The 16,073-nt window shown below is 45.8% G+C and overlaps 1 protein-coding gene across 1 annotated transcript in view; it reads left to right on the forward strand.

Annotated features, from left to right (window-relative positions):
• LOC310785677 (complement C3-like) overlaps positions 1-16,073 on the forward strand; it is a gene marked incomplete at both ends in the record, with an annotated part of 97,631 nt that overhangs the window by 37,270 nt on the left and 44,288 nt on the right. The window contains 17 exons of the mRNA XM_083646822.1: positions 276-367; positions 1,190-1,381; positions 1,465-1,620; positions 1,823-1,952; positions 2,124-2,192; positions 2,462-2,659; positions 2,960-3,077; positions 3,173-3,261; positions 3,404-3,543; positions 7,854-8,063; positions 8,399-8,456; positions 8,556-8,849; positions 9,052-9,127; positions 10,361-10,523; positions 10,756-10,851; positions 11,096-11,246; positions 13,371-13,456. Of these exons, the coding sequence (XP_083502948.1) occupies positions 276-367; positions 1,190-1,381; positions 1,465-1,620; positions 1,823-1,952; positions 2,124-2,192; positions 2,462-2,659; positions 2,960-3,077; positions 3,173-3,261; positions 3,404-3,543; positions 7,854-8,063; positions 8,399-8,456; positions 8,556-8,849; positions 9,052-9,127; positions 10,361-10,523; positions 10,756-10,851; positions 11,096-11,246; positions 13,371-13,456 (2,318 nt within the window). The remainder of the gene's footprint in view (positions 1-275; positions 368-1,189; positions 1,382-1,464; positions 1,621-1,822; positions 1,953-2,123; positions 2,193-2,461; positions 2,660-2,959; positions 3,078-3,172; positions 3,262-3,403; positions 3,544-7,853; positions 8,064-8,398; positions 8,457-8,555; positions 8,850-9,051; positions 9,128-10,360; positions 10,524-10,755; positions 10,852-11,095; positions 11,247-13,370; positions 13,457-16,073) is intronic.

The following is a 16,073-nucleotide window of genomic DNA, read 5'->3' on the forward strand; positions in this document are numbered from 1 at the left end:
CTGTTTAGAGTAAAATAGACGATAGGTTTATGGGGTGATCGACAGGTCGCCTGTCCAGTGATCGCGCAGCTTGCCGATCACGGACACACAGGATCTCACACGGATCACAGGCCTTAGCTGCAGCTCTGGGAAACCCCCCATCTCACGCCGTCTCACCTGAGCTGCAGCGCAAGGACCCCAAGATGGTGACAGACAACACTTAAACGTGAGTCCAAAAAACAATGAGTGGTTACATCCATTTTATTGACAGTTAATGCTTGTGATATGTTGTGCAGGGGTCGACTCGTCTGAGCAGAACTTAGGAGACAACCTGAAAATTAACCTCATCCTCAAAAGGCAGACAGAGGACCATGACATCACATACCTGGTGAGGTAGATTTGTCGTGTTTGTGTTATATAAGCCGTTTTCCCACATGTTGTACCGCTAAATGACCGGAACGTGGTCTAATGCCTGCATGTGTAAAAGTCGTCGTGCCGGTATAAGCGCGACCCCGTCATCGCCGACATTTCACCAGTTTCGAGCCAGTCAGAAGAGCGGTATGCGCGATAACAGGCGCAAGTGTAGAACGGGTCCAGTCATTTGCCGGCATGGGCGAGGTGTACACACGTTGCTTAATGTTCCAGCGGGCATAATCTAATCATTCGCGCACATTAAAGCAAACTGGCGAAATGATCTTGTGATCTCTCCTCTCTGCTGCCTGCTCTCTCTGGCCACAGTCGTTCAGTCCTCCTCCTTCAGTCACAGGCACAGCCCGACAGGGACACAGACGAAGCAAATGCACGAAGCGAAATGTGGAAGTATTTTGCTTACGTTGCCGACAGCGAAGGCAAGCCCGGACACATCAAACGAAGCCAGTCTGTAAAAAGTGCTTCAACGCGACGCAGGTGAACGGATAAACAAGCAAACTTATTTCACCATCAAGAGTTTTGCCGACACGTCACTCCCCACCCGCTCTGCAGTGCCGCCCCCGCCCCCCAACATACAGGAAATTTCGCTGCTAGATTCCCATATGCCAGAGCCGAAGTGTGAAGGGAAATGTCCGATATTGACTTACAGGTAATTTTCCGGTACGCATGTGGGAAAACGGCTATAGTGTTGCTTCCTGCATACCTGTGTAGCATGCACATGCGGGCACAGCATGTGTGGTAATACACGGGCTTTGATGTATGAATCTATTTGTGTCTTCAGGTCCTGAGCAGAGGTCGGCTGGTGAAACATGGCCATTACAGGTCACTCGGCCAAGTTCTGATATCCCTTATACTGCCCATTACCAAGGAGATGCTGCCATCATTCCGCATCATTGCCTACTACCATGTGAATGACAACGAGGTGGTGTCAGACTCAGTTTGGGTGGATGTCAAGGACTCCTGCATGGGCTCGGTGAGACCCTGATGGTGAAGAGACATCCACAGATGAACTGAGCATACCGATGTTCTCATCTAAATACTTTTCTCCTTCTTTAGTTGAAGTTGGAATCAACCAAACCCGGCTGGGCCTTTGAGCCTCGTAAGATGTTTGGTCTAAAGATCACAGGAGACCCAGGTGCCATGGTGGGACTGGTGGCGGTTGACAAAGGCGTCTACGTCCTCAACAACAAGCACCGCCTCACACAGACCAAGGCATTTTTTTTGTCTTTGAATATATTTGAAAGTGCTACAGTAGTAAGATCACAGATGTCTCAAACATAGCTGTACATGCAAGAGTGGAACTCCTCATGGCATGTCAGTTTACCCATTTGTGTATTTGTGTGTGTGTGTGTGTGTGTGTGTGTGTGTGTGTGTGTGTGTGTGTGTGTGTGTGCGTGACTTCCCTCCCACTCAGGTGTGGGACACAGTGGAGAAGTCTGACATTGGCTGCACACCAGGTGGAGGGAAGAACAGCATGGGTGTGTTCTACGATGCTGGTCTGTTGTTTGAGACCAACACTGCATCCGGGACTCCCTACAGACAAGGTGAACACTCCACTCCAATCTTATTCCTTTGACCATTTCCCTCTTGCTACTAGCCTTTTTCCTCCAACAACTGTCCTGGTATCCAATTTCAATTTCTTTATCACCAAGCCTCTTATTTAATATTTTGTTTGGCACTAGAACTCTAAGAGAAAGTCTGTGTTGCATTACCAGATTTAAAGTGTCCAGTTGCCAGCAGGAGGAAACGAGCCACCACTATCATGGAGGTCAGAACCACCCTAAGTAAGAGTCACAGTCCAAACCACCGGATAACCACATCTTCACATGTATTCCATTGGTACGCTATTCTTCACAAATGTCAGAACTGGCCTCTAGAGGCACAATTCCGTTTCAATTTAGCACCATTTTAAATTATGGTGTTTTTACATTTGCAAGAGTCTTAAGTAAATCCCCTTTTCTACTCTATATCACCCTTCTCCATCTGTCCCAAACCATCTCTCTTCTCCCCTCCTTATTTCTCCTTCCACATCCCTCTTCTCTATCCTTTCCAGGAAGTCAATACACAGACAAGCTGCAACAGACGTGTTGTGTGGACGGCATGAGAGACACCCCGCTATCATACAACTGTGAGCGTCGCAGCGAGTACATCGTAGACGGTGCAGCATGCGTCGAGGCCTTCCTACACTGCTGCAAGGAGCTGGCCAGCCAGCGAGCTGAAGTCAAGCGGGACATCCTCTATCTGGCCCGCAGTAAGAGACACGGACAAGGGATGGGGGACAAGGCCTGCATGGTTGGTTTCCATGGTAACACTAGAAGTGGGTGGAGACAGAGGGGAGGAGGCTCACTGCCTCCCAGTATGGTACTAGAGGAGGTGGAGGTACACAAGCAGGGAGGATGGGGGGGGGATGGAGACGTAGTAGGTACTAGTGAAACACAGTTGAACACGCCAGAGGGCATACAAGGGGAGGACAGAAGAGAGCGATTTAGTGGACAGGAGAGAGAGTGACAGGAATTGACCACATCTAACATTTTTCCATTTGACACTTTAGGTGAGGAGGATGATGAAAATTACATGGACAGCGATGAGATTGTTTCTCGTACCAAGTTCCCCGAGAGCTGGCTGTGGTCGGACATCATACTACCTAACTGCCGTCATGGTAGCAGCTGGTGAGGCAACTGAAACCTACACACACACACACACATTCACGATTAGGAGGCTGCCTTCTACCTACACATCTGACACGGCCTCTGTTCTGTTCCAGTGATCGCACTTCATTCACAAAAACTATCCCTTTGCAAGACTCAATCACAACCTGGCAGATCACTGGCATCAGCCTGTCGAGAACTCACGGTGAGGAGTCTTTATCTGCACAGCTAATGTTCTCATGACACATTATGACACCGATCTGAAAGTCATCCACCCCCTTCTGTTGCATTTTCCTCTACCCCCCTTTCCTCTCCTCTGTCTCTCCCCTTGCTTGTTCCTCCTGAAGGTATCTGTGTGGCCGATCCATTAGAGGTAATCGTTTCCAAGGAATTCTTCATCGACCTCAAACTGCCCTACTCAGCTGTCCGTGGAGAGCAGCTGGAAGTGAAGGCGATCCTACACAACTACAGCGAAGATGATATCAAAGTAAGTCTGGGCTCTTCTGCCCCCATGTTTCAGGACTGTCAACACAGTATCTTCACCATGGCAAAGTTTGTGTAGTTGGTAGTTCAGTGATTTAAGCTATTCCAAATGTCCTTTATATACATCCTTGATTGCATCACAATGTGGGTCGATGGAGGTACGGTGGTGCAGTGGTAAGCACTATCGCCTCACAGCTCGAAGGTCGTGGGTTCGATTCCCACCTGGGGACGAGGTGAACGCTGAAGGAATGCGTGCCCGTCCGCATGTCCTCGAGTGCCCACCGCCCGGGTGGGGTCGTCAAAATGGCCTTTCTGTGTGGAGTTTGCATGTTCTCCCCGTGCCTCCCGGGGGTTTCCTTCATATAGGAACCCCCTTCACAAAAACATGCAATATCCTGGTTGCTAATGTGGTTCCTCCTCTGATCGTTAAGGGCGCCTGTTCAGAGGGAGGGGAACTGGTTGGAATAGCGTGAACCTCCCACGTGCTATGTCCTACCGGTGAAGCTTCCTCTGTCAGGTGAAAAGAAGCGGCTGGCTGACTGCCCATGTCTCGGAGGAAGCATGGAGCCAGTCTCGGCTCTCCCCAGATCGGCAGAGGATGGAGTAGCAACCAGGATTGAGAAATCAAATGAGCACTAATGGGGGATAAAATGGGATAAAAAAAATCGGGAAAAAAATATTAAAAAAAACAAAAAAAAAAAACAATGTGGGTCGACATCTAGTTGCTTGAAAACAGAAATTTTGCCAGAATTTAAAGGACATTGCCTATTCTCTACTAAATCTCAAAATCACCATATCCTATCAGAGATTTAGGAATCATGCTAAGTAGTAGGGCACCTTGGAGGGGTCCACGCGCACCCCCTTATTTTTTTCTAGTCTGGATTTTTGGCATCCATACTGTAGGAGCTCTAAAATAAATATTTTGATTATCCCAACAAAAAAACCTGTCCAAAATGTGTTTTTTTCCCCAATGTTTTATTACCCCTATGACACACGGGGGGTTGCCGGCAGGAACGCCGGTGAGACTGTATTTCAGAGACTGTGGCACGCTCAACTTTTGAGCTAGGGCAAAGATAAGGATACCATTTGAAAGTACATAACCTAAGGTTTCCAATGGGCCCAAGCATGTCATGCTAGCTTGTCGGGAAGGGGGCTAAATAACTAATAATTTAAAGTTAGACAAAATCTTGGCGAGGGAAAAATGGCTATCAACATTTTCCAAATGGTCCCTTGACATGTCACCTCAACATATCTGAATGGAAATGGGTTATATGGGTACCCACAAGCCTCCCCTGAACAGACATGCCACATTTATCCTAATCTCATGCAGTTTGGGGCAAGAACCACACCCTTTTTTGCATGCAGTAGGCCTGGAAAAGTGAAATTTCCGCCTATTGCAAAAATGCTGTATTGGACCATTTCTGCATACTAGGGTCCCTAAAGAGTCTTGGAATTTAATAAATTTGGGTATATCTGGACAGCTGAGACTCTTATAGATTCAATAAGCCCAATTGGTGGCTGTTCATGTCTGATCTATAGTCCCCAGAGTAGCCATGTCATTGTAGTGAGACACTTTTTATGCCTCCGCCAGCGGTAGCCAGGCCAGAGGCATTATGGATCCGGGTTGTCCGTCCGTACGAGGTTCGTTAACGCGATATCCGAGGAACGCCTTGACGGAATTTCATCAAATTTGCCTTAAACATCTACTTACACTCAAGGATGATCTGATTAGATTTTGGTGGTCAAAGGTCAAGGTCACTGTGACCTCTCGGACGCCATTTTCAAGCTTGTTAACGCGATATCTCAGGGATGCCTTGCCTGAATTCATCAAATTTGCCTCAAACATCGACTTGGACTCAAGGATGATCCGATTAGACTTTGGTGGTCAAAGGTCAAAGGTCAAGGTCACCGTGACCTCTCGAACACCATTTTCAAGCTTGTTAACACGATATCTCAGGAATGCCTTGGCGGAATTTAATCGAATTTGCCTCAAACATCGACTTGGACTCAAGGATGAACTGATTAGATTTTGGTGGTCAAAGGTCAAGGTCACTGTGACCTCTCGGACGCCATTTTCAAGCTTGTTAACGCGATATCTCAGGGATGCCTTGACTGAATTTCATCAAATTTGCCTCAAACATCGACTTGGACTCAAGGATGATCCGATTAGACTTTGGTGGTCAAAGGTCAAAGGTCAAGGTAACTGTGACCTCTCGAACGCCATTTTCAAGCTTGTTAACACGATATCTCAGGAATGCCTTGACGGAATTTCATCAAATTTGCCTCAAACATCGACTTGGACTCAAGGATGAACTGATTAGATGTTGGTGGTCAAAGGTCAAAGGTCAAGGTCACTGTGACCTCTCGAATGCCATTTTCAAGCTTGTTAACGCGATATCTCAGGAATGCCTTGACGGAATTTCATAAAATTTGCCTCAAACATCGACTTGGACTCAATGTTGAACTGATTAGATTTTGGTGGTCAAAGGTCAAGGTCACTGTGACCTCTCGAACGCCATTTTCAAGCTTGTTAACGCGATATCTCAGGAATTCCTTGACGGAATTTCATCAAATTTGTCTCAAACATTGACTTGGACTCAAGCATGAACTGATTAGATTTTGGTGGTCAAAGGTCAAGGTCACTGTGACCTCTCGAACGCCATTTTCAAGCTTGTTAACGCGATATCTCAGGAATGCCTTGACGGAATTTAATCTAATTTGTCTCAAACATGGAATTGGACTCAAGGATGAACTGATTACATTTTGGTGGTCAAACTTCAAGGTCACTATGCCATTCCCAACTTCGTTAACGCAATATCTCAAGAACGGCTTGATAGAATTTCTTCTGATTTGGCTCAAACATCGACTTGTACGCAAGCATGAACTGATTCCATTTTGATTATCAAAGGTCAAAGGTCAAGGTCACTGTAACCTCTCGAATGCCATTTTCAAGCTTGTTAACGCGATATCTCAGGAATGTCTTGATGGAATTTCTTCGAATTTGCCTCAAACGTCCACTTGGACTCAAGGACATTTTGGTGGTCAAAGTTCAAGGTCACTGTGACCTCACACACCCAATTTTCAATCTCACGAGCGCCTTGACGGAATTTCTTCCAATTTGCCTCAAATGGCGATTTGGACTGTAGAATGAACTAATGGCGGAGGCATAAGTCCGCGTTGCGGTCGTTCTAGTTTGAAACTAGACCTCACTGTATGAAAAGCAATGACCTATGGCTACCTCTAGGACAGGGGTTTTCAAAGTCTGAGACTGTGGACCTCCCCCCAGACAAAACCTGGAAAAAGGAGCCCCCCCCCACTCAACTCCTGGATGCCTATGGTATCAAGATTTTGTTATTTGATCCCCATAGACACTCAACAATCGATCCACGATAGCCTGATATTGCTGTTTGACATACTTCAGACTACACCAAATACATAAAAAGATCTCTTTAACCAAATCACACACATTTAGGCTATTCTATGAGATCTCCTTTTAATAACTAATATAATATTTTTTCACTTTATAATTTGACTGAGCCTCCCCTGAAACTGCTTGGAGCCCCCCTGGGGAGGCCCTTTGATAACTCCTGCTCTAGGATATTCATAACATAATGAACCTTTGCAACCCCGAACTAGAGACCTTGGTCATTCAGACAATGCATGACTTTATTGTTTCTGAGCTATTTCCAAAACAGAAGTGCTCTAGTAGAGGATGCTTTAGTTCTAATAGTCCTCTTCATCATCATTCAAGTCAGCCTCAATGGTCTCATCTTTCTCTTCTTCCTCCTCTTTTTCTTCCTCCTCTTTGCTCTCGGCCTCCTTATCAAGTATGTCAACCAGAGATGGGGGCATGATGGGTCCAGCAGTCCATATGGGCTCGAGTACTCCCTCTTTATTCATATGGCTTGCCCCGCTCAAAGATAGGTGTAGCTGCATGCTTATAGCCTGCCACTCTATTGCTGCAGCAATCAAGATGGGTGAGAGACAGCACTGCGGTGGTGGGAGATGTCCAAGGTCCATGCTTGACTTAGCCGAATGGGACTGATCCTCTCCGACCATCTTGCAGGATCATCTTCACACGCAGTACTGCATAAGCTTTCTTCTCACGACCATGGCCATAGATGAGGCATGTGAAACATTCCAGTTCCTCCTTACAGCTGCTTGAGAGACACCATTCCACACCAAGTTCCCTGAAATGGGCAAATGCAGTTTAATTTCAAGTGTCATTTGGGTCAGTCATCCATGAGGGACTTTGAGTAGGGCTGCTGTCCCTCTTTCTCTGCCTCTCCATCTCTGTCCCACCTCTATTTCAAGGTGCGTGTGGATCTGATTGAGGCGGCGGATGTGTGCAGTTCGGCCTCTAAGCGTGGGAAGTATCGCCAGGTGGTCGAGGTTGGACCCAAAACCACGCGGTCCGTGCCCTTCATCATTATTCCCATGAAGGAGGGGAAATTCCCCATTCAGGTCAAAGCAGCTGTTAACAACTCGCGCTACGATGGAGTCATGAGAACGCTGTTTGTGGTGGTAAGAGAAACAGACATAGTGTATTTATATCATGGAATTTCATATGAAAACATCATCTTACTGTAATTCTATTGCCGCAGTGCATGAACTGCTGACGTTTCAGTCAGTCACAACCAATGACTGAGCATTGGCTGAGCATCATAGCGATGCTCAGCTGGGAAGGGCTAGTTAGCCATAAGCTTTAGGGAGACTTATTGGCATTTAAAGAATTGTTGTGCACATCAAGCCTTTCACATAGAGTTTGAAACAAGAATACAATTAAGAAACAGAAAATGAAAACGGCAGACTTAATAACAAGTGCTTTTCTTCTTTTTTTTTTTCTTTTTTTTTACCAGCCGGAAGGAGAGTTGGTGAAATGTCAAAGGACCATAATCCTAGACCCTAGTAATCACAGTGAGTTTAGAAGCTGCAATGAGAAAAGCTATAATTTACTTAGTAATATCAAAGATTTTAATTTCCTAATCCTTTAATTTGCCTACTCTCGCCTTTCAGATGGTAGCCAAGTGGAAATTATCAACAGTGCAATTCCTAAGCAAGATATGGTTCCAAACACCCCGACCAGCACACAGATCTATGTGACCGGGCAGGAGTTGAGTGCGCTGGTGGAGAATGCCATCGATGGGAGCTCTATGGATAGTATTATCTACCAGCCAAGGGGATGTGGGGAGCAGAACATGGTCCACATGACCTTGCCTGTCATTTGCGCCACATATTTGGACGCAACCAACCAGTGGGAAAATGTGGGCTTTGAGAAACGTGCTGAAGCCCTCCAACACATCAAGACCGGTAGGCACACACAGATGCATTTAGGGACAGTTTCACAGGCATGGCTAAAGCCGAGTGAGGTCCCAGGCTAAATTCAGTTTAATTGAGGAGCCCCATGTACAAGGCTCCATCCTTGTCCTGAAACTGGCTCTCACTGAAGAAGATGCAGTGCAGAGATGGCTGGCTGTCAGTAAACAGCTTGTGTGTTGTTGTGTGTGTCCAGGCTACCAGAACCAGCTTGCCTTCCGTAAGACTGATGGCTCATTTGCTGTGTATCAAAAACTCGGCAGCAGCAGCTGGTGAGGCATCCAAACGCATGCATGGCATGAACTTATGCACTAATCGACAAATGCATGCACATAGATCTTTAACTTTTTAGATTATAGTTATATGCAAGGATATTATGGCCCAATTCCACCGCAGGTAGTAGCGCGGTCCCGCTCCGCTCGACTCGATAAATGGTCTCATTCCACCGGTAAAAAACGGCCCAGCCCGGTTTGATTTGGGGCTGAGTCGTGCTACTTTTAGTACCTGCCTCGTCGGGGTTCTATTCTGCGAACCCGGGTTCATACGGTGACGTGAAAACATTGTAGACGACTGATTGGTCAGGCAGAATCGTGTTTACTCTGTCTATCCTACTGACTGTCAATGCAGCGCTGCATACCAGTTTAGTGGGGACTTACCTTCTCTTCTGTTATGCTTTTCCATCTGTCTTTTGTGTTGTTGCCTTCGCCTCTGGTGAAATAAAATCGTGGCGGTGGTTTCAATTGTCCAAAAGTCCGCTGCTCTCAGGAAGCGCTTGTGTAGTTCAGTGCTGCGTCGGCTCCGCTAGGCCGCAGGCGCTTTGGTGAAGCCGCGGTCTTGCCTGGTGAGAGGCCGCCGGGGTAGAGGCTTCACTCTAGCGCAACCCCCGTCCCTCGCGCCCGTTCCTCGCGCAGCGCATGTGAGTTTTGACTAACAACAAAGTGATATCCATTCTCCTGGCCGATTGTCACATTTGCCCATGTACACTGTAACACCCGTCCAACATGCTGTGATGCTATGAGCTGGCTGGTCAGGCCAGGATCAAGGACTGTGGTCATGCCAGCACTGCTCTCTCTCTCTCTCTCTCTCTCTCACACACACACACACACACACACACACACACACACACACACACACACACACACACACACACACACACACACACACACTGTAGGTCATTTAGAGGCACCAGTATTTCATAAACAGTTTAAAAGTTCTGTGTATGGATTTAATTGTAATGTTATATGTTATAGCCTACTTCAAAACATGGGCGGAGGGCAGATATGCGGTCGCTATGACGACCAGGTGTGGGCGGGGGCAGATGAACGGCGGTCGAAGCAGAACGTCCATCGGGTTGAAACAAGTAGAGCCGAGTGGTGACGGGCTGTGCAGGGCTGTAAAATGTGATGGAAATGAGCCATTAGATGAATTTCAGGTGCAAATGAATGAAACTAAATGTTAAACTGTTATACTGTACCATCTCTTCTCCTCTCCTCCCCTTCGCCAAGGTTGACAGCCTACGTAGCCAAGGTGTTCGCCATGGCCAATAAGCTGGTGGCAGTGGAAAATAATGTGATCTGTGACGCCATCAAGTTTCTGATTGACAAATCACAGCAACGTACTGACGGTGCTTTTACAGAAGTTGGAAGGGTTTACCATGGAGAGATGATTGTATGTATACGGATTCTCCATCTTGGTGCTTGTTAAACAACAACAAACAAACAAAAAACAAAGCGAGATGAAAACATTTCCAAGTCGTTGACTGTCTTCTTACATGAATAAGCAGATGAATGTTGTTGTTGTTGATGATATCGATGGTACTGACGTGTGTGTGTGTGTGTGTGTGTGTGTGTGTGTGTGTGTGTGTGTGTGTGTGTGTGCGTGTGTACGTGTGCATGTGTAGGGGGATGTGCGCGGCATAGAGTCAGATGCCTCTATGACTGCCTTTACACTCATTGCTATGCAGGAGTCACGCACACTGTGTGCTGCCACTGTTAATGTGAGTAACACACACACACACACACACACACACACACACACACACACACACACACACACACACACACACACACACACACACACACACATTGTTTTGTCTTTTCCCCTCTCCTCCTTTCTTCCTTCATTTCCATATCTCTCCCTTTCTTTTGTCAGCTGTTCCCCTTCCTCTAATAGTAACAATGAGTAATGAATCTCAGCTTTCATCATCTCAGGCTCATAATCTGTGTTTTCCATGTCTCCAGAGTCTGCCAGGCAGCATAGACAAAGCAGTGGACTACCTGGAGAAGCGTCTTCCCAGCCTCGCCAACCCATATGCTGTGGCTATTACATCCTATGCCCTGGCCAATGAAAACAAATTTGATCAGGAGAAGCTCTACCAGTTTGCATCTAAAGGTTTCTCCACACAACCATATTCCTATACATATTTAGCAACACATAGATACATTTCTGCAAAAGTATTGTTCATCTATGGGTGTAGCCCATCACGGTACCCGATCCGACTGTTCCAACCTTTCACTCAGTAGGTGCGTTATCAGCCCCATTCCTATCGCTGATAAATCTGCTAGTAGGTCGGAATGGCTGTTATCAAAGACTTTATATTTAGGCAAATAAAACAACTTAGGGTTAGGTTTAGGGTTAGGGTTAGGTCAGGGTTAGATGTGAAATGTATATGGCTGATAATGAATCACTGATAACATCTGTCTGTGCCTACTAGCAGGTAAGTAGGGCCCTACTGGCCGATATGAATGGAGTGATAAGATGCTGATAACGCCGATTGAATGGAGTGAGGGTGTACCACGAAGCAAGGTTAGTGGCTTAGCGAGGTAACTTCAGGTTTAACCCTAGGTTTGCCGTACCACAACGCTAGTTAACTTCTTACCGAGATAGATCACTATAGCAACTTATGCTCTACGGCTAACCTGCTTTGTAGCAGGTTAAGTTCAGAGAATAAGATCAAAACCCATGAAAGACCCACCTGCTTACCAATCAGCTCTCTGGAAACAGTGAGTCGCCATTCATATGGTCCCCATATGAAAAATACATTGCATTCAAAAGAAAAGAAAAAGAAAAGAAAAAAAAATGGCTCCTGTTGAATTAATCAAGGACTGAGCCTTGCACTTATTGCAGGCTACATTTAAATTAAGCCCTACTTACCACTTTGGAATATGTTTTTATATAGCTATTAATTTTTGTGCTCTCAAGTAGATAGTTGTTTGACCCCGCCGATCGATTGCAGCTGAATGGTGAGTGGAGAAATATCACTAAACCGGCATAAAAAGGTTACATAAATGTCTCCAAAGCGCACGGTGCCGTGTGCGCAATGGAGCTGAGGCTGACGTTGGGTTGGACATAGTCATACATGTCAGAATAGCCTACTATCTAAGCAATTTAATATGGGATCGCCTGCACACAGATGATTCATATCTAGGCTACTCCTGCATTTTGCAGCTGCAACTGTGTTGCTTTTGGCCTGTATGATGTGATTGAACATATTATTTCCAGCATAGACATTGTATGAAATATGGAGATATGCGACTCTGCTGCCAATAGCCTATATGTGACCACAAAATAGGCTATTTTTTATATATTAAGGGTTCTATCTTCCCACCTGCGGTATATTTGCACTGAGAAAGAGGGGGGGGGGGGGGGGATCAGACAATCTGACTACTCTAGACATTAACCAGAACTAACTAGGAGACAGGGGATCTAGGTAATCTACAGCCTATTCTGCTCTAGTCTGATTTTAGCCTTAGATAACAGGTCTACAGCCTATAGCTAGGCTGTAGCTAATCTATCACCTAACCTAAGCTATTCTAACCTGCAGCCCTCGACCAGTGATGCCCCCAACCCCCCTCCACATCATGAGATCATTATTATTCATTGAGCCTAAATAGTCTAAAAACGCTATACGGATTTTGGAAATAGACATGCAGGTTATATTGAGTTTATTGAGAGGGTGAATTGAGCTGCTGTAGATAGCCTACGTGGAGGCAGAAACCGCTCTTCAAATAAATTACTGATGTGAATAAAAGTGGTAACTTAAGACAGTCATTCGGGAACAGACTAATAATATCCAATGCAGATTTTGATTCTGACATACAGTAGTAAAGCTTCATGATTTGGCTTTGAATGAATGAGGAAATAGGCGTGTCTGGCGCTGTAGCAGTTGGAGCAGTCCATATTGCATTGTGATTGGCAGTTGTTAAAAACCACGCCTCTTTTGCGGGCACAAGCTCCTGTGCACGGGCATTTTCATGTGCACGAGCTCTCAGCTTGATTAGAAAAACCTGGTTCCACTTAACGAGTGGCGATCTACCTTCGTAGTACGAGTTAACTAAAATCCAGCTAGATGGCAATCAAGGGACAGATCCTGGATCTTCTTATACTACATTCGTGGTACAGCCTACTGTTTTCAGTGATTATTGATTACTGATAAGCCGGTACAGTATAGCAATACAGGTGTGTGTGTGTGTGTGTGTGTGTGTGCGCGTGTGCGCGTGTGCGTGTGTTCCGCAGAGTTATCCCACTGGCCCGTGCCCAGAGGACATGTTTACACAATGGAGGCCACAGCTTATGCTCTTCTGGCCCTGGTCAAGGTCAAGGTGAGCACCTCCCATTCCTACTGTATGTGTTATCATGTCATGTAACACCTTCATATGTGTTATCATGTCATGTAACACCTTCCAATGTGTTATCATGTCATGTAACACCTTCCTATGTGTTATCATGTCATGTAACATCTTCCTATGTGTTATCATGTCATGTAACACCTTCATATGTGTTATCATGCCATGTAACACCTTCCTATGTGTTATCATGTCATGTAACATCTTCCTATGTGTTATCATGTCATGTAACACCTTCATATGTGTTATCATGTCATGTAACACCTTCATATGTGTTATCATGTCATGTAACACCTTCCAATGTGTTATCATGTCATGTAACACCTTCCTATGTGTTATCATGCCATGTAACACCTTCCTATGTGTTATCATGTCATGTAACACCTTCCAATGTGTTATCATGCCATGTAACACCTTCATATGTGTTATCATGTCATGTAACACCTTCATATGTGTTATCATGCCATGTAACACCTTCATATGTGTTATCATGTCATGTAACACCTTCATATGTGTTATCATGTCATGTAACACCTTCCTATGTGTTATCATGCCATGTAACACCTTCCTATGTGTTATCATGTCATGTAACACCTTCATATGTGTTATCATGCCATGTAACACCTTCCTATGTGTTATCATGTCATGTAACACCTTCATATGTGTTATCATGCCATGTAACACCTTCCTATGTGTTATCATGCCATGTAACACCTTCATATGTGTTATCATGCCATGTAACACCTTCCTATGTGTTATCATGCCTTATACCATGGTCTGGGTGAATACTCGATTCTGATTGGCTGCAAGGTGTCCATTATTTTGTGATATTGTACAGTGATAATGGACACCTAGCTAAATGGTCTGTTCACCGTTCATATCAATGCGCCATAGTTTCATCAGTGTTATCAGGAGAGCAGTTTGAGCTCTATACCCCCGTTAAGGGTTAATATGACATTACATTACATTACATTACGTCATTTGGCAGACGCTTTTATCCAAAGCGACTTACAGTAACACACTTTTTGTCAGCAATAGAGCAATCAACTATGGAGCACAGTCTATGACAACTACAAATCCTGAAGGAACAGTGGTACGAGTTTTAGTTTAGTTTTTTTTTTTTTTTTTTTTTTTTTTTTTAACACATTGAGTGCCAGCCATTTTTTCAATCCTGTAGGTAAGTTGTGCCAGGTTTTTTTTTGAGGATTCTGGCTCATTTTACAAGAGCCGAGGATTATTTTCTGTTAAGAATTCGTGAACACCAATCATCTAAAAATAACTAATAGAATGTGTGCTTTCTGTCTAAAAGAGTTAGTTTGCAGAGTTAGTAGTTATGTATATATTAGCCGTTGAGTACAGCATGGTTTCAGAGATTTTCAGAGAGTTTGGAGATAAATGGATTTTTAGAACCACCTCACGTGCCTGTGATTATGGGTGCCCTTGTCTCCCACTCTGTGCGCTCTCTCTCTCTCTCTCTCTCTCTCTCCTCTCTCTCTCTCTCCTCTCTCTCTCTCTCTCTCGAGAGAGTGTGTGTGTGTCTCCAAACTCCTCCCTCCGTCTGTGCTGCGCAGTGCTCTGCTGCTGGGAGTTTGAGCAGCGACTCTCCCTGGCAGCGAGTGTGGATAGGTCTCACTGTCTCTTGGGTTTGAGAGCCCCGATGAACCCCCGTGCGACTCTAGGCTTTATGCTGCTCACCCAGTCCATTTCTGGAACCCCCCACCGCAGCAGCGCGAAGCGTCCCCGCCTACAGTATGAGAATGAGGCTCGTTCGTTTCTGACTGTAAAATCGCCAAGCCATTTCCGCGGGAGGCGGCTGCTTTTGGTCCACGGGTCCCGTGGCTGTGGCTTTGTCTCTGTCTCTGTCTGGAGAGAACTGTCGCCACTTAGTGGTCGGTAAAATAGATTATACACATTCTCTTGCTCCAATAGTGATATAGAAGACGTAAAAGTTGTTGATTGATGTCCCACCGTCAAAAAAAAAAATGTTTATGTAAGACGAGATATCTCGGCTCTGGCACTCAAGCGTTGGATTATGTAAGACGAGATATCTCGGCTATGGCACTCAACGTGTTAATAAAGAGAGAGAAAGAAGAGAGAGAAAGAAGTTAGATCAAGAAGGGCCCAGGTGGAGCCTGAAAAGGTGAGTCTTTAGTCTTTTCCGAAAGATCGGCAGTGATTCAGCAGTCCTGACCGAAGGTGGCAGCTCGTTCCACCATTGGGGTGCCAGGGAGGAGAAGAGTCGAGATCGGGATGAGCGACTTTTGAGCGCCCGTAGCGAAGGAGGAGCGAGGCGCCCTGCACTGGTAGAGGAGCGAAGGGAGCGGTGAGAGGTTTGGAACCTGACCATAGATTGCAGGTACAGGGGAGCTGACTGGTGTACTGCCCTGTAGGCCAGTACCAGTGTCTTGAATTTGATGCGAGCTGAGATGGGAAGCCAGTGGAGGTCCCGGAAGAGGGGAGTGACATGAGAGAATTTGGGTTGGTTGAATACCAGACGGGCTGCAGCGTTCTGAATGAGCTGAAGCGGTCGGATGTCGGTGGCAGGTAGGCCAGCCAGGAGCACGTTGCAGTAGTCCAGGCGAGGGACGATAAG

This window comes from Poromitra crassiceps (genome assembly GCF_964638095.1).
Source record: "Poromitra crassiceps genome assembly, chromosome: 11".
Lineage (NCBI taxonomy): Eukaryota > Metazoa > Chordata > Actinopteri > Beryciformes > Melamphaidae > Poromitra > Poromitra crassiceps.